The sequence below is a fragment of the Dromaius novaehollandiae genome, unplaced genomic scaffold (assembly GCF_036370855.1).
Source record: "Dromaius novaehollandiae isolate bDroNov1 unplaced genomic scaffold, bDroNov1.hap1 HAP1_SCAFFOLD_115, whole genome shotgun sequence".
NCBI classification, from domain to species: domain Eukaryota; kingdom Metazoa; phylum Chordata; class Aves; order Casuariiformes; family Dromaiidae; genus Dromaius; species Dromaius novaehollandiae.
The window spans coordinates 118,158-140,952 of NW_026991303.1; the positions used below are offsets into that span (position 1 = coordinate 118,158).

Sequence of the window (22,795 nt, forward strand, 5' to 3'; positions counted from 1 at the left end):
TGAGCCACAGGGCTGGGTACAGCCTCCTCCGATTGCTCATGACAGCAGCTCATGACACCCACCACAGAGTCCAAGAAGTTTCTGTGGGAGAGGTGGAGGAAGAAAGTAGAAACATCTCCAAAGAGGGGGAATGAAGGCAGCAGTCCCAGGGGTAAACATCTCCAAATACAAGTGGATTTTACCCCCTCTCTGGCAGAGCCATTTCCTCCATGAGCAGCAGTACCTGGGGGAAGGAGGGTCTTTTGCTGTCACCCCCTGTGGCATAGAGGGCATCAGGGTTGGAGACACCCCTTCCAGCCAAGGGGCAGTTGCTGGGCACTCAAACAAAGGTTTCAGTCGGGGACCTCAAAGCTCTGGGACCAGTGTGGAAGGCAGCAGTGAGTGGCAGCCCTGCCGCTACACTGAGAATTTCATTCTGTTGGGCTAAACCAGGACCCCAGGGACTCCCTGCAGCCGGCTGGATGGGCACAGATGGGACCTGGCCCTTCCTGTTGCTCCCGAGCATGTCATTCAAGGAAGTGCTGGAAGAACAGGCCTGGAGGGATCCTCATGGCACTGCATTGCCTGTGGCTGTGATAACTGATTGTCTCCCTCCTGCAAACGCTTCCCGGGTCAGGTGCTTGGGGACAACCATCTGGCAGTGCTCATGGGAATCCATCAGGACCATGCCCTGTGGGTGGGCAAGGGGACCTCCGGCACTTGTCACCCTGTTGGAGAGCAGCTTGGAGAGCAGAGAACTGGGGGGAGGAAAGAGAGGTCCCATGGCTGGCAGAGTGAAGGTGCTGCTGTGTGCCTGGGGCCAGGGCACTGCCACCTCCGAGGCCCTCTCCTAGCTCCTGAGAAGCTCTTGCAGAAGCAACCAAATCCCGGAGAACAACCTTCCCCACATTGCTGGGAGTCAAGGAGAGGGTCACTTCTGTGAGAGAACATGACAGGCCAGGAGCAGGCACATGGCTGGGGTTTGTGCTTGTGAGGTCACTTCTGCCCCAGGACCTGATAGGCCAGCAGCAGGCACAGGGCTCACATATGGGGCTGTAAGGTCACTGCTACCTCAGAAGCCGGCAAAGGGCTTCAGGGCTGATTGTGAGGTCACTTCTGCCTCAGTACCTGATTGGTTGGTGTAGGTTCCTGGAAGTCACCTGTGCCGGTGCTGCTGTTAGGCCAGAACCAGGTTAATTGGCACAGGAGACTGTCCTGGAGGGCAGAGAGGCCATGGATCCCTTGTGGATCTTCAGGGACAACATCCTCAAAGCCCAGGAACAAACCAGTGTGATGTGATGGGAGTCAAGCAGGGCCTGGCAGGAGAACCGCATGGATGACCAGGGGCACCCTGACTTAGGAGTTCAGCCACAGGAAGGAAGTTCCCAGAGGGTGGAAACAGGGAAGAGGCTGCCCAGGAGGCAGATAGAAACCTTGCCTGTGGGTGCAGCGATGGAGTTAGGAAAGCCAAAGTTCAGCTGGAGCTGGAGCTGGAGCTCTCAAGGGGTGGGGAGGGCAACCAGGAGGGCTTTTGTAAGCCTGCTGGCAGCACAAGGAAGGCAGCTAAGCAGAATGTGCTCTCACTGCTCAGTGGGGCAGGGGACATAGTGACAAGGACCGGGAAAAAGCTGAGTCTCTCCTTGTCTTTTCTACCTTCCATACTACTGGTAAGATCTACCCCCAGGCCCCCCTGGTCCCCAAGGCTGCTAGTGCCCGTGTGACATTGCTCTTGATTGTCTTTGAAATGTCTGGGCAAGCAGGGAGGTTCCTGCTATCTGGGAAAAGGCAGACATCACACCCATTTCCAGAGAAGGGCAAGAGGAAGAATGCAGGTCAGCTTCATGCGAGTCCCTGGGAAGGTGATGGAGCAAATGCTCCTGGAAACCATCTCCAAGCACATGGAGGGCAAGGATTGGCAGAGCCAGCATGGGCTGAGCAAAGGGAAATGGAAACTCTGCCTGACCAACCTGATTGCCTTCTACCATAAGACTGTGTGAGCAAGGGGAAAGTTCACCTCGCTCTTTGGAAAGAGTGAGTGGCATGGACAGCCCTGGGCAGGGAGTGGTTTTGGTGAGCACTGGACTCTGTGTGAGAAACATTTTTAATGGTGTAGGCCTGATTATAACAGAAATGTTTAGAAAGTGACAATAAACATGAAACAAGAAAGAAATTTTAAAAAAGGAAGCAAAGAATTATTTTTTTTACAGTTTTCAGCTTTTAACAGTCTTTGTGTTCTTATAATCTTCCTTTTTGGTGTTTGGGGGGATTCTGTGTGTGTTTCTTTCTTTCTTTCTTTTTTTCTTTCTTTTTTTTTCCCCCCCCCAAAGGAAAGTGGTTTCCGAACCCAGGGTGAGATGCAGTGACAGGGACACAGACATGTGGTGTCCTTGTAGGTGCCTTGGTGCCTTCTGCCCAGCCTCCATCTGCACCTCAGAGGGGCTCTGGTCTCACACAGGTCAACTCTGAGAGCTGCCAGGCCCAGGCAAGTACGTCAGATACACCAGGGTCTCTCCAAGTGCCACTGGGTGCTTGTGATTAGACACCTGAGCTCTGCCTGGAAAGGTGAAGGACTGTTTAAAAATGTGTTAAAAATATGAGCACCTTTTCCTCAGCTGAAATAATTCAATAATTTTAATAAATTGTCAATGTTTTCCTTTGAGAAACTACTGGAAATCTTCAGGAAGGGTATGAATCCCAGGAGAAGAAATATTGGTCTCCCCCAGACTTGCATTCTCAATGCTCTGTCTGTTCTACTGTGCTTTTAACCTCACCAATCTTTTGCATTTTTCCCCATGCCCTGAATATTGCTAGTCATCTTTGCATCAGACTATCTGTTCAAAGGAACTTTCCATAGCTTTCCACTTCTCTTTCTCCTCTTCCTCTTTATTCACTCAGGTACCTCTCGTTCCTCTAGCAGTAACTCTGAGCTTGAGCTTGCCTCCTCTTTCAGGAGGCAGTCTCACTATCTCTTTAGACAACTCCTGAATTGTGTTTCTCTCTCTCCTTTCCTGTCTAGCTGTCAAAAATATTTCTAGCAAGGTTATTCCTTGTAGAAAGTGGACCTCACTGGAGGCAGCCTGGACTTAGCATGCAGTTAAGGAGAGTATTTTCTTTTTCATTCAAATGTATCATGTTTTGTTGTTTTGATCACAGCTTAGAATTATCCTCCTATGTCTCTTTGCAGCTAGTTCTCGAAGGAGAGCAGGTGGAAACTGGATAGAGGCTGTAACACTCAGCTACAGACTCCAGTGGAAAAAGGGTTGATGTTAGCAAGAGTGATGTAGGTCCCCAGTGGCTGAAGAGAGAAATGACAGGGCTGGGGAGGGGAGGAGGAAGGCTGTTTGTACATGTCTCCTGTCAAAAATACTGCTTTTCTCACACAATCCAGATTCCTTCGGAAACCCTCTGAGTCACTATGAATCGGAAAATGTGAATATCACTTGTTCTGTAAGCTGAAAAGTAAAGAAAACTTTAAAAGCAGGAATCCTGTGTCTTTTTTTTTTTTTTTGATGCTTCTTCCTCTTGTAAAGACACTCCTGAAACCTCTCCAATTATCCACATCCGATCTGAAGAAGTGAAGGAAATTATGGAGATAAGTAGGAGCTTTTTGCATTGCAATGACCCCTCAGGAGTATTTAGTGGTGAGTCCATGAACATCAGATTCTGAGAGGAGAGTGAAGCAACCTCTCAAAAGGTTGCATTCAGAAGCAAATCATAAAGTTTCTTGGAGCATTAAAGGGTCCCCCTGAGGGCCATTACTCACAGGGCCTCTCCAGGGGCTGATGAGAGCAGAAAGCTGGAGGCAGTTGTTAGAGGTGGGCAATGGAAATGTGCAGGTGGCTCTGATGCCAAGTCAGCCTAGGTGTGTTTTATCATACCAAGTGGCCAAGCCCTGACACCCAGCCCCTGAGTAGGGTGATGGTTTCCTTCACACTTTGTTCAGGGCTCTTTGTGGCCACAGTGTGTGTGTGTGGGTGCAGCACTGACTGAGGGACAATGAGATGGCACCTCACAGACCCCCCCCCCCAACAGGAGGAGGAGGAAACAAGGCCCTGGACTACAAGGAAATGGTGTCTTCTGGCAGGCCTCAGTGGCAGGTACAGGAGCCATAGCCAAGAGGACAGAGATCTCAGTTCTGTCAGAAGCTTTCAGCCTTGGCAGTGCCCCTGGCCATCTCCACCCCAGGCTGTCCTACACTGTCCCATGCCTGCGCCTGCTCCACTGCAGCCTGTAGACACCCAGCCTGCTTCCCCCACCTTGCTCTCACCCAGGGATCTGCCCACCTTTACGGATGTCTTTGCATTCTCCCTTGCTTTTTTTTTACTTGAAACACAAAGCCAGGGACTCACCACAGGTTCCTTCTGGCTGACTTCTTGCATCACAGCACTAACCTTCAGGGGGCATTTCTTTTTCTAACATCCATTCTGAACCTCTCAAGCTGAAGACTGTGGCTGTTTCCCTTCTCGTGCTGCTTTCCACTACCAAGAAAAGAGCCACCATTTCTTAAATCACCCTTCAAGCATTCACGGGCTGCTACTCTAGTGCCCTTAGCCTCCACTTCACCAGGATAATGTAGCCCAGGTCCCTCAGCCTCCCTGTACAGCTCATATGCTGCAGGACCCATACCCGCTCTTGGCAGACCTCCTCTGCACCCTCTCCAGGTCCTCCCCATTCCTCCAGCACTGGGTGTACCACACTGGGACACACTGTTCTCCAGGTGTGGCCACCCCAGTGCTGAGTGGAGGGATAAAAGCAGTCCTTGTCTGGGGGGCCACATGCTTCCTAATGCAGCCCCACATGCAGCTGGCCTGATTTGTGGTGAGCATGCACCACGGGCTCGTATGGCATCCCTCATGATGTCCAGGCCCTTCTCCTCAGGGTCACTCCCCCAAGGCAGGACCTGCCGCTTCTCCTTGCACAACTTCAGGAGGTTTCTGTTGGCCTCATCTCCAAGCTTCTCAAGGTCCCTCTCAACTCAAGCTCCTTTGTGTCAGCTGTGAATGTGTGTGTGTGCAGATGGCTCATCCTATCTTGCCATGCTTCTGACAGGATAACAGCATCACCAACTCCAGGACACTACAGATAATAAAGGTGGTACTATTGTAAGGGAACTGCTGGAAATGGTTGAAATGAGCATGGCAACCATCTCAGAGAAGCCAAGGACAGGTACAAAGCAAGCAAAACCTGGGTCAATGGGGACAGGGTAAACAGAGGTGTACTGATTGCATGGGAGGAGATAAAGGTGATAAAAGAAAAGGCCTTGTAAGGTGGACAGGAGTGAAAAATGCAATAAAAGGTGAAGCCAATGAAAAATCAGGGCCACCTGGGGGTACCTGCCAAGCAGTCCTGAATCTGAACTGCTCTGACCAGAGCAGAACAAGAAACATGCAGTTAATCTAATCTTATTTTTGTCTGACATACTTCCATAGCCATGGGGAAGCTGAATGTTTTCCCTAAGGTCAAGAATGGAAGACCAAGGGTGGAAGGAAATGCCAAATCATTCAGGCTGGAAGGGACCTCCGGTTGTCTCTAGCCCAACGTGCTTCTCACAGCAGGCTCAGCTGTCAGCTCCAAGCAGGTTGCTGAGGGCTTTAGTCATTTAGGTCTTGAGAACCTCTGAGGATGGAGGTGGCACAACCTCTGTGGGCAACCTGCCCCAGTGCTTCACTCTTTGGATGGGTAAAACATTTTTGCTTATCCCCAGCCTGAACCTCTCTTGTTTCAGGTAATGCCCACTGGGCCTCCTCCTCCCATGGTGCACAGTGGTGAAAAGGCTGGCTCCATCTTCTTGATGACCTCCTGGTAGGTATGGGCAGCCTGTTATTAGATCTCCCCTTCTCCAGGCTGAACAAGCCCAGCTCCCTTATGCTTCCACAGAGACAAAGGTTCCTGATATGACTCTCCGTAAAGAGCCTGGTTCTTTATTGGCAGTAACCTTGAGTTGGGAAGCTGCTACGCATCCCCCTAAACCCCTTCCCTTTTCCAGGCTGAACAAGCCCCCTTCCCTCAACCTTTCCTCACAGGGCAAGTGCTCCAGCCTCCAAACACCTTGAACTCTGAGTGATCAACAGCGTTCTTCTACAGGGGGTCCTTAATTGATGGCATATCTAGATGTGCGCTGAGGAGTGCTGAGTAGAGGGGGATAATCACTTCCCTCCGTATCCTGGCAGTGCTGCTGTTCATGGAGCCCAGGATGCTGTGGCCTCCACTGCTTCCAGGGAACACTGCTGGCTCATGTTGAGCTCCCTGCCCACAAAGACTGCCACGTCCTTTTCTGCAGAGCTGCTGCCTGGCCAGACACTCCCGCCCATATCACTGCAGGATGTTGGTCCATCCGAGGTGAAGAAGCTGGTATTTGTCCTTGTTGCATTTCACAGAATTCCTGACATCCCATTCTTCCTGCCTGCTGAAGTCCCTCTGAATGGCAGCCCTCAAGCACCTGACTGTTCTGCCCCATTAGCTTTCAGCTTCAACTCAGATAGGGGTGTGTCCTCCACGTTACTGATGAAGCTGTTAGACAGGTCAGGTCGCAGTATAGATCCCCCTGCGCCCTCCAACTGTCACTGGCTTCTCAGTAAAGCCTGACCCATTCATAAAATCCATCTGACCTCCATCATCCAACCAGCTTTCCACCCATCTGGATGTCTACTGTAGCCTACCATGATGCCTTACTTGTATACGAGAACATTGTGGCAGACAGTGTCAAACATCTTGCCTAAAAACAGGGTAAACGACTGCTCTCTGTTCTGCTACAAGTACAGTTCTGTTATCACAGAAGGCAACCAGGTTGGTCAGGAATGATTTCCTGAAGGGAAATGCTGAGTGTTCCCAGGCACCTTCTTCTCCTTCATGTGCTCAGAAAGGTGATCCAAGATGAAGAGCTCCTTGACACACTCCTCACTCCAGGGAGGTTGAACAGCCTGCAGCTGCCTGTGTTGTCCTCATGGACTTTTTTTGAAGATGGGCACAACATATTCCTTTTTCTGGTCATTGGGACCTCCCCTGATCTCCACAACCCTTCCAAGATGATAGTGAGTGGCCTTGCTATGGCAGCAGCCAGCTCTCTCAATGTCCTCCCATGCAGCCCATCCAGTCCTGCAGATCTATATGGGTTGAGTTCCTGTAAATCACCCCTCACTTAGCCCTCAGGTGGGTTTTCTTGTCTGGAGTCCTGACTCTATGCACAACAGCCTAGGAGACTTGGCTGGTGAAGCCAAAAGGCATTCAGTTCCTCTGACCTGCCTGGATCTGCTGTTATTAGAGTCCCTGCCCCATGCAGCCATGAGCCCACATTTTCCTTGTTTATTCTTTCACTGTTACTGAAGCAGTGGCAGCTCTTCATGCTTATGACATACCCTGCAAGTGTCTATCCTAGGGGAGCTTTGAGGTCCCTAACACAATCCTGACTTTGCTGGACAGTATTTCTAAATTCCTCCTTTGCAGCCTCTCCTTTCTTCCCTTATGCAGCCTTATTGCCCTAGAGCTCAAGTTGGAGTTCCCTGTTTAGCCAAGCCAGGGTCCGGAGATGTCTACAAGTTTTATAACCTGTCAGTATGGAGCATTGGTGGGGCTTTGTGGGTGCTGTCCTTAATGATCTGCCAGCTTTTCTGAGCTCTTCTGCCCTCCAGAGCTGCCTCCCTTTGTCCATCCCATGGAAGAGCTCCATGCATCTGAGCGTCACTTTCACACAAAGGGCATCCCCCTCCTCCTCCTCTTCCCTTTCAGTCTCTGCTGAAGGATTTGTACCCACCATCACAGCACTCAAGTCATGGGAGTGATCCCACCACATCTCAGTTGTGGCAGTCCTGTGACGGCTTGTACGTGTCCATTTGCCTGTGCCTGTATTTGTTTGCATATATTTTGATTTCAGCACCTCAGCTGTGGCACTGACTGGAGATTTGCCAGAGGCAAACCTGTTACCAAGGACCTGCTGCATGCACAAGCTTTGATTAAGAGCAGAGACATGCTGGCATAGATGGCAGGTGGCAATGTAATGGTGACATGAGGTTCCCACTAACAGAGCAAAGCCTGCAGTGCCCAAGGCCAGGAGGAAACAGAGCTGGGCCGTGCTGGAATGGCAGGAGAGGGGTTTGCTGCCCAGGCTGACCCTGCAGCACCTTGGGCCTATGACATAGGTGAATGGATCTCCAGGGAGGACAAGGTGCCCCAGAGAAAGTCCCTGGGCCTGGAAAGCCTGTGATGCAGCCAGCCTGTGGACATGCTTACCACAGTCCCTGTTCATATCATCTGGGGGAGAAAAGCCGTTCAGAGAGAGGAGAGCTAGAAGGGTTTTAAGAGTGCAGGGACATGAGTGGAGACCTTGGTGTGATGGGCCTCTCATTTATGAAGCATTCTTGGATGTAGATGGGATGGCCTTGGCCTGAAGGTAGTAGATGGCATTCAGTTGTTTGGGCACAGGTAGGACACCTGAGAGGCCCTGGGACACTTGCCCAGCAAGCACTCCAAAAGGGCCTGGCTTTCCTGTAGGTCCCATGCTATATCGGTGAGAGACGTGTCTGTACGGGAAGCCCCAGGAATCTGACATGGACTGCAGGCCTATTTTTGTCATTAAAGGAAGCACCTGCATTGAATGACATCAACTGTTTTCAGTGTAGGGATCTGCTTTTGACTCAGCTTCATAATGAGTGGAGCTCTAGTGGTAGCAGGCATCTGGTGTCATTTCACATTGCCTGGGAAATTCCCCACCTGGCCCCACATGGGTCTCCAGAAGGATGTAGGTCTCATAGCTGCTCCATCAGAGCAAGCAGACACTGGCACATGCCTTGGACCTCTGTATCTTCAAATGGCAGCAGGTGTTGCCATGCAATTGACTTCCACCCTCCATTTCCGGGGATTATAATGGGAGCACAGACAAGGAGTTTGCATGCAGCCATCTCTGTTGTGCTCACTTCAGGCTGGGCAAAGGGAATCCCACCTCCTGCATGTTTGAGGAATTCACAGGAGGAAGCTGAATCCCACTCCATTCCAGGGGCCTCTAAACTGTCATGTGATGCCCAGATTGACTCATCTGGATCAATACCTGAGCCATGGGAAAATCACCTCCTCCTTGTCCTTGTCTAGGTGTCCTGTATAGTTAGGAGATGGAAATAGGGTCTTCCCAAGGGGGACGTTTCCATCTCTCATAGCTGATCTGTTAAAGAATATTGGACTGAAGCTGCCTAGAGTTAGTTGCTTAGCATTAGGCCGTGAAAGCAAACTAGAGATGAACCCTTATGCTTGTGCAAACATGCATGAGTTAACACTACTTAGATAATACTTGCTTAGCATTAGTAGCTAAATTTGCTGAAGCCTTAGGCTGCACTGAGAAAATATGTTGAATTTTTACCTAGTTACGTAAAGGAAGGCCCCAGGGCAGGTTCAGGCTGGAAGAGAAGAAAGTTACAACCGACAGCAGAAGCTGCAACTGTAGAGATAAGAAAAGAGGTGGCCCGCCTAGAGACAATGAAAGGACCCAACAATGAACGGGAAGACCCCAGACCTAAAAATTACTATTGGTCTGAACTATTGCATCAGGGGTGGGGGAACTTAGATTGTAAGGGTATAATTGCCCAGGGATTTCCCTGTTTGGGGTCCCCTCCTCTTCGAAGGCACTCAGCTTGATCTGTAATTACTGCACATATGTTATTAAAATTTATTTCGTTCTGATTTGGCTTCGAACTTCTGTCTCAGTGAGAACCTGGGGTCGGACCCTGTTATGGTAACCGCTGAGCCTAACTTTCCATAACAGTTTGGCACCCCAGGTGGGACCCTAGGCCACCACTGTCGGGGCCTCTCATCTCCAAACGATCATCTGGCGCCATCGGGTGAGTTGACCTGGGATCTTCAGCAACGGGAGGCACCGAAAGGGTGAGTCTTAAATTCCCGCCTAAATTCTAAATTCTGGCTCGGTAATAAAGCGCACTGTAAGGGGTACGCAGGCTGATCACCGTAAGGCATAGCAGGTCAGTGTTAGGGAAAGTGAGGCTCAGCAGTTACCATAGCATGGCCAGGCTCTGATGAGAGAAATTACAATGCTGTAACTGGTCCCTCTGCATTATTTAGAGAGGCACCACAGATGGTTATTTTCGTCTACTTCAGTGAACATTTCCCGGGAGGAGGGAGCACAAGGGACAGAAGAATTTGTGCCTTCTGCTGGGCCTCTGCTGCTGAGTGGGACCAGGCTCCTGGGACAGAGGGAGGTCATGGCTACCTGGCAGCACTGCTGAGAGACTGCTGGGTCCAGGAGCAGCTCCTCTGCAAAGAGCAGCAGGGCTCCGGGCACTGCCTGTTGTTGCTGGCATAAGGTGAGATGAGAGAGAGAAACGAACGGCAGTGTGGAGTGGGAGGACAGAGGAGAGCTCGTTGTGGGAAAAGTCTTCACAGCCCTTTGCACGGTAAGTCTCTGGCTGCAGGGAAATATTACTGAGGTTCCTGGAGTGATCTTCTAAACCCATCCCATTCTACAGCTGATAGATTCAGTCACAAATTCAGCGACCTCTGACAGGACAGGTTCATTCTCTCCTCGAGAAGGGGCTACATGGCTCAGGGGTACTCTAGCTCATGCACAGGACATGTCTGAGGGTCTTTTCAGAGAAAGGTCAGAAAAAGGCTAATTGAAAGGGATGGAGCTTTCCTTCTGGTAAAAGCCAGTTAGGACTAAAAAAACCTAGAAAAACTAGATCCTAATCTTGGCAGGGGCAAAAAAGGGAAGAGTCTCCTGGTTTTGCAAGGAACTTGGACTCCCAGACCTTCACTCCCAGAGATCAGTAGGTCTGTGAGAAACTTCAGCAAACCCCCTCAACCCCACGTCAGCCTACAGACAGCACCAGCACCACCTTTATGGCCTCAAGAGGGTTTTTCTGACCTGCTCCTTAGGACCTGCAAGCACAGAGATAGCCCTGCCTAATGCCTTGTCCCAGGCAATCTCTGCAGGGCAGAACTGAGCACGCAGAGGGTGGGATGGGGTCTGTGAGCACCAGTGGGGAAAAGACGCTGGGACAGAGAAAGAGCTGCCAGCAGGGACAGCTGCAGGCAGCAGAGACGGGCAGGGAATGAGAGGGAACTGCAAACAGAATCGCCATGGGCAGATGGACTGGAGCAAATCATGATCAGTCCCTCCGATACAGACACCTTCCTCCGAGCCAGCCCCCCGTGTCTCCTCTCCCACCCCATAGAGCCTCTGCCCTGACAGCCATGGAGTCCAGGCCATGAGCCACCTCCTCTGTGGCCAGACCTGCAGCAGAGGAGAAGGGCATCTCTCCTGCCACGGGCCCATTTCATGCTGCCTGACAAAGGGGCTGAGAGCGACTGCCCTGCAATGCTGCCGTCTGTGATGCAGTGTGTGCACCTGGGGAAGGTGAAGGCTTTCCCAAGGTGCCTGTCTGTCTGTCTCTCTCTCCTTGTCTCCCCTTGCAGCAGGATTATCGTGTTGCTCCTTGTTTCCCCTCCTGTCCGTGCTGCTTCTGTTCTCTTGGGGTCCCTGGGGCTGGTGGGTTTTCAGCTGCAGTTCAGACACCTGCCCTGCGAGTCCTCAGCCTCCTTTGTACCTGTGCAGCTCCAGGAAATGCAGTTGATAGGGGTGTGAAATGAGCTCACCCTCCTTTAAGGAGAGCCCATCTTCTGTCCTAACCGTCCTTTGACCATTTCCCTGCCATGTAATGCCCGGCTTTGAGCTGTGCTCCAGAAGGGAACTGCTGCCTCATAGCATCTCTGTGATGTCTCAAAGACATCCGAAGAAGCTGCAGAGATGCTAAGAGTACGGAAATGGTGGTGGGAAGCTGTATACGAGCAGCTGAAAAGAGCCCTGTGTGTCCTTGGCTAGCAGGGGAGTGTGCAGACCTCGCTCTGGTGCCCTGAGAAAGGGTGAGAAGTTTGGTGCTCCACAGTTTGAAACTGGACTCCTCTGCTCTCAGCAGTGGCTGGTTTCTTTTTGGGGTAACAGGTGACTGATCATCCTCCAGCTCAAAGAGGTGTGAGCAAAGGACAGCTGGGAACAAGGCTAATAGACAGACAAGCTGTGCTCACTCTGCACAAAGAGACAATGAATTGTTTTTCTCAGGATTCACAGTAGAAATGCTGAGAACTTCTGCCCTTGACAAACACTCCCCAGGTGTGACAGGAGCATCTCAAAGAAGATAAGCATTATTAAAAAGTCATTAAAACTCTGTTCCTCAACCTTCATTGTTTAGAATTGGTGGTGAAGACACTGAAGAGCCCTTCCATATGACAAGGGGATTTCACCTGAGAGAAATTGCAAATGTCAGAGCTGGTCACCCCCATTCCCATGTTCCCACTACTGAATGGCAGGGCTGACTCCTCTGGAGCCCATGGACAGAGGCCCCTGCTCCTCTCAGCACACCCAGGCAGTGCAAAGTGGAGCTCAAGGAAGGGAGCTGCACACAGATCCTCTCAGTAAAGGGAGAGGCAGTATGGGGGGGGGTTTATGACAACTTGATGATTTGGGGGGTTTTTACTTAAAAATGTTTCCTAACTTCTTAATGTCTTTTCTTCTTTGGACAGTCACACATGCTTGGAGGGAGCAAAAGGTCCAACAGCAGCTCCTTCAATGAGTTCCTCCTCATGGCATTTGCAGACACCTGGGAGCTGCAACTCTTGCACTTTGCATTCTTTCTGGGCATCTACCTGACTGCCCTCCTGGGCAATGGCCTCATCATCACAGCCGTAGCCTACAACCACCGCCTCCACACCCCCATGTACTTCTTCCTCCTCAACCTCTCCCTCCTTGACCTTGGCACCATCTCCACCACTGTCCCCAAATCCATGGCCAATTCCCTGTGGGACACCAGGGCCATTTCCTACTGGGGATGTTCTGCACAGGTCTTTCTGTTGGCCTTTTTCTTGTCAACTGAGTATTCTGTTCTCACAATCATGGCCTATGACCGCTTCATTGCCATCTGCAAACCCCTGCATTACAAGACCATAATGGGCAGCAGAGCTTGTGTCAAAATGGCAGCAGCTGCCTGGAGCAGTGGATTTCTCCATGCTCTCCTGCACACTGGAAACACATTTTCAATACCACTCTGCCAAGGCAATGCTGTGGAGCAGTTCTTCTGTGAAATCCCGCAGATCCTCAAGCTCTCCTGCTCAGACTCCTACCTCAGGGAACTTGGTGTTATTGTGGTTAGTGTTTGTTTAGGCTTTGGATGTTTTGTTTTCATTGTTGTCTCCTACGTGCAGATCTTCACTGCTGTGCTGAGGATCCCCTCTGAGCAGGGACAGCACAAAGCCCTTTCCATGTGCCTCCCTCACCTGGCCGTGGTCTCCCTGTTTGTTATCACTGCAACGTTTGTCTACCTGAAGCCCCCCTCCATCTCCTCCCCAGCTCTGGATCTGGTGGTGGCTGTTCTGTACGCAGTGGTGCCTCCAACAGTGAACCCCCTCATCTACAGCATGAGGAACAGGGAGCTCAAGGATGCACTGAAGAAACTCATTCAATTAGTACTGTTTAGCAGCAATGAGCTGTCCATCTCACCTCACAAGTGATTTCTAATTTATCTCAGGCAACTCTCATGCTCTGGGCATTCTCTCTGCGACAATCATGTTTGTAAATGCTTGAATTCACCCCACTTCTCCAGCAGCACAAAGCCCATCTCTCTGACCTGGAGGCCTTCCCTAAATCTGCCTGTCGCTGTGTCAGGGCTGGCCTCCCAGGTAGCATCTCTGTAATAAAAGGGGATTTCCTCAGTACAGTGCCTGAAGGTTGGGCTCTTCTTCCCCAGCTGGGGCCAAGAATGTGCTCAGGGAGTTGCACCCCAAGAGGCCCTTTGCTGTGCTTGGTTTTTGTATCAGCTGAGGGGCATGAACTCATCGGGTGATGTGCTTGGGAATGAGGGCTGGAGTCAGCTGTCACTTGTGAGTGGCCAGTGCCCCCGGGGTGGATGAGTGGCCAAGTGGTATCTGCCAGGGACTGTCTCCCATATTACAGGGCTGGAGACAGATGTTCATCCTTCTGAGAGGGAATATGGATCCACCCAGAGAGCACAGGGGATCTCCTGGGACAGCATGTGCCTGGGATGGGCAGTGAGGGGACACTCACAAACCCATTGGGGTCACCCACAGGTAAAGGGCTAAACCAAAGAATGCACTGACTGAGGGCTCAGAAATCTCAGGAGAGGCAGAGGGGACCCAGCAGGCACAGGGAAGGGAGCCTCAAGACTGGTTCATGTCATCTAAAATGAAAAAAAGACATTCATTCTGCCAAATGACACGTGAACCCCTCCTGAGCCATTTGGACTGCCCTGTGTTTGCTTCAAGCATCGTCCACAGCCACAGCCCCTGGGAGGGGGTGGTCAGGCGCAATGGTGCTCGTCCAGCTGGGTCTGCCCTGACCAGCACGGCCAGTGCGGAGTCACCCCGTGGCCCCACAGCCCGCTCGCCTTGCAGAGCAGCACCGCCAGCCCGGGGCCCTGCGGGGAGCACAGGGGAGGGGTGCAGGACAGCATGGACACCCACCTGGGGAAAGGCTCTCTGTGGAGCAGGGATATGAAGGGGCAGTAGGGGTGCATGTGTGTGCAGGGGAGGCACACAAAGAAAAACCCTTTCCTGTGCGCACCAGCTCGGGGCAGGCGTCTCTGTCGCTGGGGCAGCAGGATCTGCGTGAGCAGCCCAGGACCAGGACTCTGGTGCTGTCCTGGACAGGGGCTGGGGCTGCGGTGTGAGTGCCCAGAGCTCTGCAGACCCCTGCAGCGGGCACTGCTGCGGGGCCACTGCCAGCCTGGGCTGCTCTGCTGGGTGGGCTGGGGAGAGGGCAGGGGAGGTGGGGAGAGCCGGGGAGGGTCTGGTCTGGTCTGGTCTGGAAAGGGCCTGGGAGAGGCAAAATGCCAGGAGGCAGCTCCTGTGTGTGAACAGGCAGTGTGGGAGCACACAGCTGTGTGCTTGAAGGGCAAATGCAGGTCTGCTGGGAAAGGCATCAGGACATGGAGGGTGCAGAACAGAAGATCCCAGGTTGTTCCCTGTGTTGCATGGACACACTGGGGAAGCTGCCCCAGGTCCATGGTCATGGACCAGCCTGTCACCTGGCCCCTTTCCACCGCTGGCTGCTCACCCCAGCTGTGGGGTGGAGCATGGCCAGCTCTGTCCTCCTGCAGCTCTCCATATCCCGACGGAGGGCATGGCCTCTGTTGTGGGCCAGAGCCTGGCAGATCTGGGAGCATGGCTGTCTGCTGACCCCCGTGTGGGGCACAGCCTGGGCTGGGCAGGGGCCAAGTGCTTGGATCCCCCAGACTCTGCTGAGAGGCTCGGGGACATGGCAGGCCTCAGACAGCGCTTACCAGGAAAGCTGAGGCAGAGAAGGCATTTCATACCGCAACCCTTTGCAGGTCCTTGGTCACTAGGTCCCCTGCCCCACTGAGCAGCAGGCCCCCGTTTTCCTTCCCTGCTTTCCTTTTGCTGGGGATGCACTGGCAGGAGGCCTTCTCGTTGCCCTCCCCTTCCCTCGCTGGTTCCTGCTCTGGCTGAGCTCTGGCTTTCCTCACTCCATCCCTGCGTGCACGGACAAGGTCTTGATGCTCCCCCTGGGCAGCCCGTCCCCCTTCCACCCTCGGTGCACTTCCAGTCCTGCACCCTGAGCACTGGTGCTGCTGCCAGGGCAGAGGTGGAGGATCACCTGGAGCGGCTCCTCCGGGAGCTCCCCGGGGAAAAGCTGTGCCCAGGCCCAGCCCCAGCATGGCAGAGGGGAGCTGCCCTCTCCCGACCCACCCTGGCAGTGCCAGCCCCACCTCAGCCTGCTCCTGAAAGGCTTCAGCGCAGCCCTGGAGGGAGCTGGAGCTGCCTTGTGCCCCGGGCAGTCTGGTGGCATGGTGGTGTGACATGGGCATAGCAGCAGCAGTGGTGCCGGGAGCAGGGAAATTGGGGTGAAGACCCCTGCCCTTGGCCGCATGGCCAGGGCACTGGATGGGTGATGCCTTTATGGGTAGCCAGGCTCTTGGTTCGGGGGTGGATGCCAGCTTGAGGGCAGGAGAACTGGGATTTTCATGGGCTTCCAGTGCAGCTGTGACTGTGGTGGAGGCAAGTGGGCAGACCCAGGCACATGCAAGTGCAAAGCCCAGGGGTGGAAAAGGCAGTGTGGGGCTGGGGAAGGCCCTCCCTCTGCTCCCCATGGGAAGGAGAGTCCCCACGCGATGCGTAGCTCCACTTTGCCCAACAGCAAGGGAGCACAGAGCAGGGTGGAAGAGGCAGATGGAGCCTCTCGGGATGCATGAGGGAGTTTTCCAAAGCCCAGCGCTGAGCCAGGGACCTTTGGATCTTAGCCCTGATGCCCCCCCAGCCAGGCTCGCTCTGCCCTGCCCGAGGAGCTCTCATCCCTGTGCCAGCCGTGCTGGAGCAGAGGCCGAGGAGCTGGAGGTGCCTCAGGCCCAGCTGTGCCAGCCCCAGGGAGCTGCCCTGAGCACGGGGCAGGCCGAGCCCCTCCTCGCGTGTCCCATCCTGCTGGGAGGGCAGCATGGGAATGGGGGAACAGCCTGGTCCTGCCCGGGGGGCAGCGTGGGACCTTGTGCTGCGGCAGCACTGGCTGCGCCCCCTCCATGAGACCCCACCACAGCCCTGCCCACCCCTGCCCCTGCCCAGCCTGCTGCCCCCTCGCTCCCTGCCCCGGCCCCTCTCCTGGCACCGTGGGGACCAGCTCTGCAGGCAGGAGCTCCCTGGCCCCCGGCCATCCCCACCTCTCCCCACGTCGGGGCTCCAGCCCCAGCCAGGCAGCAAGACGCCAGCGCAGAGGCAGAGGGGACGAGGGAGTGTGGGGCTGCCCCAGGGCTCTTGCTGCTCCTGACAACATACTCTTTGGAGCAGGAGGCCAGGTGCAAATGGTGCTGAAACACTGGCGCTGTGATACACAAACACTTGCTCTCGTACGTACGCCTCCTAAAATCAGACCCAAGTGACTCGCACTCCCTTTTGCACCCAGCTAAGACTCTGTGTGCAGCGTCACCTGGGTAGGGGGTCCAGATCCACAGCTCTCCTGACTCCTTTGAATTGGCTGTGGGGCAGGAGTTGCTGCTGTGGATATACAGTCACCTTTTGCACCTACAACCTTCTCTGGGCCCTGCTCGGATCCCAGCTTCCCTTGCCAAGGCTTTCCGGACTGTAGCGAGGGGGCAGGTCCGAGGCAGAGATGGGGAGTCAGGTCAGCAGGACGGGGGCAGGGTCAGGTCAGGACCTGAGAGGTGCAGGGCCAGGCTCAGGCATGTCCACAGCGTAGCTCAGGCCAGGCCCCAGGACAAGGGCAGCAGCTCCCCGGCAGAGGGGAGGAGGCCCCGCAATGAGGCCGGTCACTCTCTGTCTCCCCTGCTCTTGTGCCCAGCAGATCCCCCTCCCTGTCTGCCTGCAGCCCCTCCATGCCCACCCCGCTGCCCTAGGACAGCACGAGAGCCCTGGCCCTGCAGACCCCCAGCACCTCCTGTTACCCCAGGGACAGAGCTGCCTGCCCCGAGATGGTGCACAGAGAAACCTGTTTCTTGTTCTCCTTTTCTCTCTGTGAATGCTGCCCTGCTTTTCTCCTGGGACATCCCTGCTCCCCAGGGAGCCTTTCCCCAGCTGAGTGCATCGGTGCTGGCCTGGCCGGCTGTTCCTGCACCCCTCCCCTGTATTTCCTGCAGGAGCCTAGGCTGGTGGTGCTGCTCTGCAGAGCAAGCAGGCTGTGGGGTAACGGGGTGACTCCTGACTGCACGCTGGCCATGCTGGTCAGGGTGGAAAGCAGACCCAGCCAAACAGGAATCACCACCACTGGTACTGCTGGCACAGGTCTGTGCACATGGACGGTGCTCAGAGTGACCCAGGGCATTTGCAATGGCAGGAGATGTGTTTGGGTGTGCACTAGCTCCAGCCTGTGGTGTTTCACTGCGGGTGCAGGAATCACTCTCCAGTGCCCCTTCCCTGGGCCTCCTGCGTCCCCACTGCCTCTCTGGGGATTGCAGAGTCCTTGTGCCCCTATTCATGCCTGGGTTTAGTGCTTTACCCTCTGGTTACTCCACCAGGGACTGTCCCTCATTTTGTGAGGCCCCACTCACTGCCCACCCCCAGGCACACGCTGTCTCTGGAGATCCCCTGAGCTCTCCTCATGCCTCAGGTTCCCCTCCAGAAGGATGGGCATCTCGCATCAGCACTGTCAGCTGTGCCACAGCACTGGGCAGGCAATTCAGAGACCATTCCCCATCTCCACCGGTATTGGTCACCAAGAGATGAGTCCCAAATCCAGCCCTAGATTACACTGGGACTCTGAGCTCCTCTGCCAGAGCTCATGCAGTTCACAAGCAGAACAGCAGGCCCTGTTGTGTTGCAATATCTTGGAGCATATTTTTCATTCAAGCTTCTGAAGAAAATCCAGACCTCAAGGCACATCATTGAGGAGGTCCCCTTCGCTTACAGAAATATTACTCTGGAGGCCAGGGCTGGCATAAAGGTGCCCAATGCCTGGTCCTGCCGGTGCTCACAGGAATGCACAAGGAAGCACAATCCTATCACCACCACGTTAGGAGAGCACTTAGGCCATATACAAACATCAGAGCACAGCAAGACAGTGTGGAAATGAGAAAAACTGCCCTGAAAAGTGAATGTCCTGTTGGTGGTGGTGGATGTGTCTCCAGGAAAGCTGCAGACCCCACGCAAGGCTGCAGCCAGGAAATGCCTGCTGCGGTAGTGGTGGGATGGTCCTGAGGAGCCGAGGGTCTGTCTCTATGGCCTGCATCCAGACTCTCTTCCCCTCCACTTGCACTCCATTTTGACTGTTGTAGCACTGGAGAGGGAAGGAACGAGGCCACGGTGACAGCCAACTGCCACCCTCGCAGGACAGGGATGTGAGATCACACCTTGACTGTGGCCAGGGGAGCTGAGCTCTCCTAACGGACATGGCACCCATGGTCTCAACCTGTCTGTACTCGTCTGAGCCTAACTCTGTCCCCTGAGCTTCCCTGCTGTCAGTGTCGAGAGAGATATACAAAGGGAAACTCTGCTCCTTGCACTGGGGGCACCTGAGGGAGCTTGGACTAGCAGGCTCCGAGGTTCCCCCATCTCTGCTGATGAAGGGGGACACCTGGCTTCCTGCTTCAGCACAGTCTCTGGGTCAGATAAAAAAGAAGGATCACTGAAGAGAAGTAGGATGATGTCCCGATCCAATATCGGGAGGGTTTCGTTCCGATCCCAAGGACGAGATTAAGACGCTAAAACCGGTCAAATATCGTACAACCTTTTAACTTTATTTTCCACAGAGTGGGGAATAAAGATGCGGAAAGGCAAAGGGGAGGAGAGAGAGAGAGAAAGAGAGAGAGAGAAAAGGGGGGGAGAGAAAGAGATATCACCACCCGTGGATCCAGCGGCGTCCCGTTGGTCCTCTTCACCCTGGGTGTAAATTTAAGCGATGCGCGTGCAGTAATTACAACTCGAGCAGGGTCCGACCCTAGGTTCCCGCTGAAAAGTTTGGAGCCAAATCAAGGCAAATTAAATAAATAAATTGTAATGACACGCGTGCAGTAGTTACAGCTCGAGTTGGGTGCCTCCGAAGAGGGACCCTGAACAAAGAAATCCCTGGGCAATTATAGCTTTTTCAAATTAAGTTTCCCAACCCTCACGCGGTAGTTCAGACCAATAGTAATTTTTGGGTCTGGGGTCTCCTGCTCCCTATTGGGTCTCATCGTTGTTCCCAGGCAGGCTGCTTTTCTCCCTTATCTTTACTGTTGCGGTTTCTGCTGACAAATGTGTTGATTCCTCGGGTTCTGCCCTTCTTTCTCAGGGCCCTGACAAACAGGTGTTGTTCCAGCAATTAGCACTGCCCCAGCAGTGACAGTAGGTGTTATCTTCCAAGGTCCTGACGAGAAGGATATAATCCAGACCCCCCCTAATTAACACTGTTTCAGCAGTGAGGGGAGGCTTTGTTTCCCAGGGTCCTGGCGCCCAAGCAGGCCTTATTTCAAAGCCTTGACATCCTCCCTCCCGGAGTGTGAAGCATAGGAATGCAAACTGCTTGTAACTCCCTTATCTTTCCAGTCTGCACCAGCTCTGGGGCCCTTTCTCACTGAACTAGGGAGTGCAGCTAAGCAAGTTTTATAAAAGTTGTGTTAAGCAGCAGTAATTTGCAGTCCAGGTCCCAAAGTCTTTGCCCGATCGTGCCCTGGTTCAGCGCAGGCTTGGTGTGTCCTGGGTGGTCGCAGGGAGACCATTTCGGGGGTCGCAGCAGCTCAGTCCTGTTTCCGCTGGGAACAGGTGGCTTGTTTGGGGTTATGGTTTGCTTGCACCTTATGTACCAAGAAATGTTTAAGGCAAAAGTTCACTCATCTGTCCGCCACAGATGACCTAAACATTTCCTTTTAATATGAGTAGAACACGAAAAGTAAGTAAGAAATAAATGAATAATACATATTCTTGATGCCAAATACCGTGGGAATGGCAAGGTGATGCCCATGGGATGGTTATTGATGCTGATATTGTACTCACTGAATAAGTTTCCTTAGTGCATCCTTGAGATCCTTGTTCCTCATGCTGTAGATGAGGGGGTTCACTGCTGGAGGCACCACCGAGTACAGAACAGCCACCACCAGATCCAGAGATGGGGAGGAGAAGGAGGGGGGCTTCAGGTAGGAAAATGTGAGTGTGCTGACAAAGAGGGAGACCACGGCCAGGTGAGGGAGGCACATGGAGAAGGCTTTGTGCCGGCCCTGCTCAGAGGGGATCCTCAGCACAGCAGTGAAGATGTGCACATAGGACACCACAATGAAGATGAAACACCCGATACCTAAAGAAACACTAACCAGAAGAACCCCAAGTTCCCTGAGGTAGGAGTCTGAGCAGGAGAGCTTGAGGATCTGGGGGATTTCACAGAAGAACTGGTGTAGAGCATTGCCTTGGCAGAGTGGTATTGAAAATGTGCTCCCAGTGTGCAGGAGAGCATTGAGAAACCCACTGGCCCAGGCAGCTGCTGCCATTTTGACACACGCTCTGCTGCCCAGGAGGGTCCCATAGTGCAGGGGTCTGCAGATGGCAACAAAGCGGTCGTAGGCCATGACAGTGAGGAGAGAATATTCTGCTGATAACAAGAAGACAAACAGAAAGAGCTGGGCAGCACATCCCAGGTAGGAAATAGCCCTGGTGTTGCTCAGGAAATTGGCCATGGATTTGGGGACAGTGGTGGAGATGGAGCCAAGGTCGAGGAGGGAGAGGTTAAGGAGGAAGAAGTACATGGGGGTGTGGAGGCGGTGGTCGCAGGCTATGGCTGTGATGATGAGGCCGTTGCCCAGGAGGGCAGCCAGGTAGATGCCCAGGAAGAGGGAGAAGTGCAAGAGCTGCAGCTCCCGCGTGCCTGTGAATGCCAGGAGGAGGAACTCATTGAGGAAACTGCTGTTGGGCATTTGCTCCCTCTGGGCATGGAGACTGTCAAAGGAGGGAAAGACATTGACAAGTTAGGACAGACTTCTCTGAGGAAAACTTTCTCTTTCTCCTGACCCGTCTCCAAAAGCACACAAGTTACCTCTCCCCATCTCAGCATGACAGTCATTGAGCTCCATGGCTTGAGCTCCAGTTTGGGCTGGCTGAGTTTGCTGTGAGAAGCAGGGGCCTCTGCCCATGAGCTTCAGAGTCAGCCCTGACCAGTGGCTACATGGGAACAGGGTTGTCTCAACTTTTATATTCACAGTTCTACTCAGATTTAGACCAGCTTATATTGTTGAAGGGCTTTTCAGCATCTTCATTCCCAGTTCTGAAGATTGTGGGTTCATTAATTATTTTAAGAATTTTGTTGTTTGCCTTTTAGATGCCCCTGTGGAGGAGGATTTTTGGAGGTGGAAATCCTTAGCATTGTTACTGCACTCAGAGTGACCAGCTGAGAGGCAAAAGGATTCACCATGGCTTCAGTGCAGAGTGAGGAGGGCTAGCCTGGCCATCCATCTTGTTTGCAGCTGCCCTGTGCTCACACCTCTGAGGTGGAGGACAATTGCACTCGTGTTACCCTAAAAAGAAATGACACCACTGGGAGCAGAGGAATCCAGTTTCAAAGTGAGGAGCAACAAAGCCAGCACCCTTTCTCAGAGCATCTGAGGGACATCTCAGCCCTCTTCTTCTAGCCAGGAACATACTGGGCACATTCCAGTTGCCTACATGCAGCCTGTCAGCAGCATTGCCATGGCCTCAGTATCTAGGTGGTTTCTCCATGGGGATCCTCGCTAACATCCAGATACAATGGGAGAGCTGTGCCCTTCTGGAGGGCAGCTGCAGTCCAGCTGGACACCCCGGGGAAATAGTGGAATGTCCTAAGGATGGGGTGTCCTTAAGAGGGAGCTGGCTCATTCCCAGCGCCTCCCCCCCCCCCACCCCCACACACACTGCATTGTCCGGAGCCCCACAGGTTAGATGGGCACTTTGGCACCTCAGTGTCAAGGACACGTCTGCATGGCAGGACCCACAGGGTCACTGTCTGAACTGCATCGGAAAACCCCCCTGCCCAAGGGGAAGAACGAGACAGGTGGGAAACAGGGAGCAATGCCACGGTGTTTCTGTTGAGGGAGGGAAGCACAGGGAGAGACAGGGGGGCACTCGGGAGTTTCTCCTCCTCTGCGTGTCTGGCTGCTGAGGAAAGGACTCCTGCCCTGCACCCCACAGCCTGGAGGGCAGAGGGCTGTGCTGGCTGGGAGAGCAGAGGAGGCCTGGGAGTTTGCAGTTTCCCCTCACACTTTGACCACGACTCTGCTGCCTGCAGCCGTCCCTGCGGGAAGCTCTTTCTCTGTCCCCGTGTCTCTCCCCTGTCAGTGCTCACAGACCCCATCCCACCCACCCACTGGGTGCTCAGCTCCACCCTGCAGACACCTCCCGGGGGCAG

The 22,795-nt window shown here is 53.6% G+C and overlaps 2 protein-coding genes across 2 annotated transcripts; one reads left to right on the forward strand and one right to left on the reverse strand.

The window, feature by feature from the left end:
• Positions 1–12,531: 12,531 nt before the first annotated feature.
• Positions 12,532–13,482, forward strand: LOC135325728 (olfactory receptor 14C36-like). The gene has a single exon (XM_064503725.1). The coding sequence runs from the start codon at positions 12,559–12,561 to the stop codon at positions 13,480–13,482; it is 924 nt and encodes a 307-aa protein (XP_064359795.1). The 5' UTR covers positions 12,532–12,558.
• A 6,935-nt stretch (positions 13,483–20,417) lies between these two features.
• On the reverse strand, positions 20,418–21,332 carry LOC135325724 (olfactory receptor 14C36-like). Its single transcript, XM_064503721.1, has one exon. It carries the CDS (start codon positions 21,330–21,332, stop codon positions 20,418–20,420), a length of 915 nt encoding a protein of 304 aa, XP_064359791.1.
• Between the last annotated feature and the right edge of the window lie 1,463 nt (positions 21,333–22,795).

Excerpts from the sequence above, each read along its gene's own strand:
- LOC135325724 (XM_064503721.1), bottom strand. The coding sequence starts at position 21,332 with ATGCCCAACAGCAGTTTCCTCAATGAGTTCCTCCTCCTGGCATTCACA.
- LOC135325728 (XM_064503725.1), top strand. The coding sequence starts at position 12,559 with ATGGCATTTGCAGACACCTGGGAGCTGCAACTCTTGCACTTTGCATTC.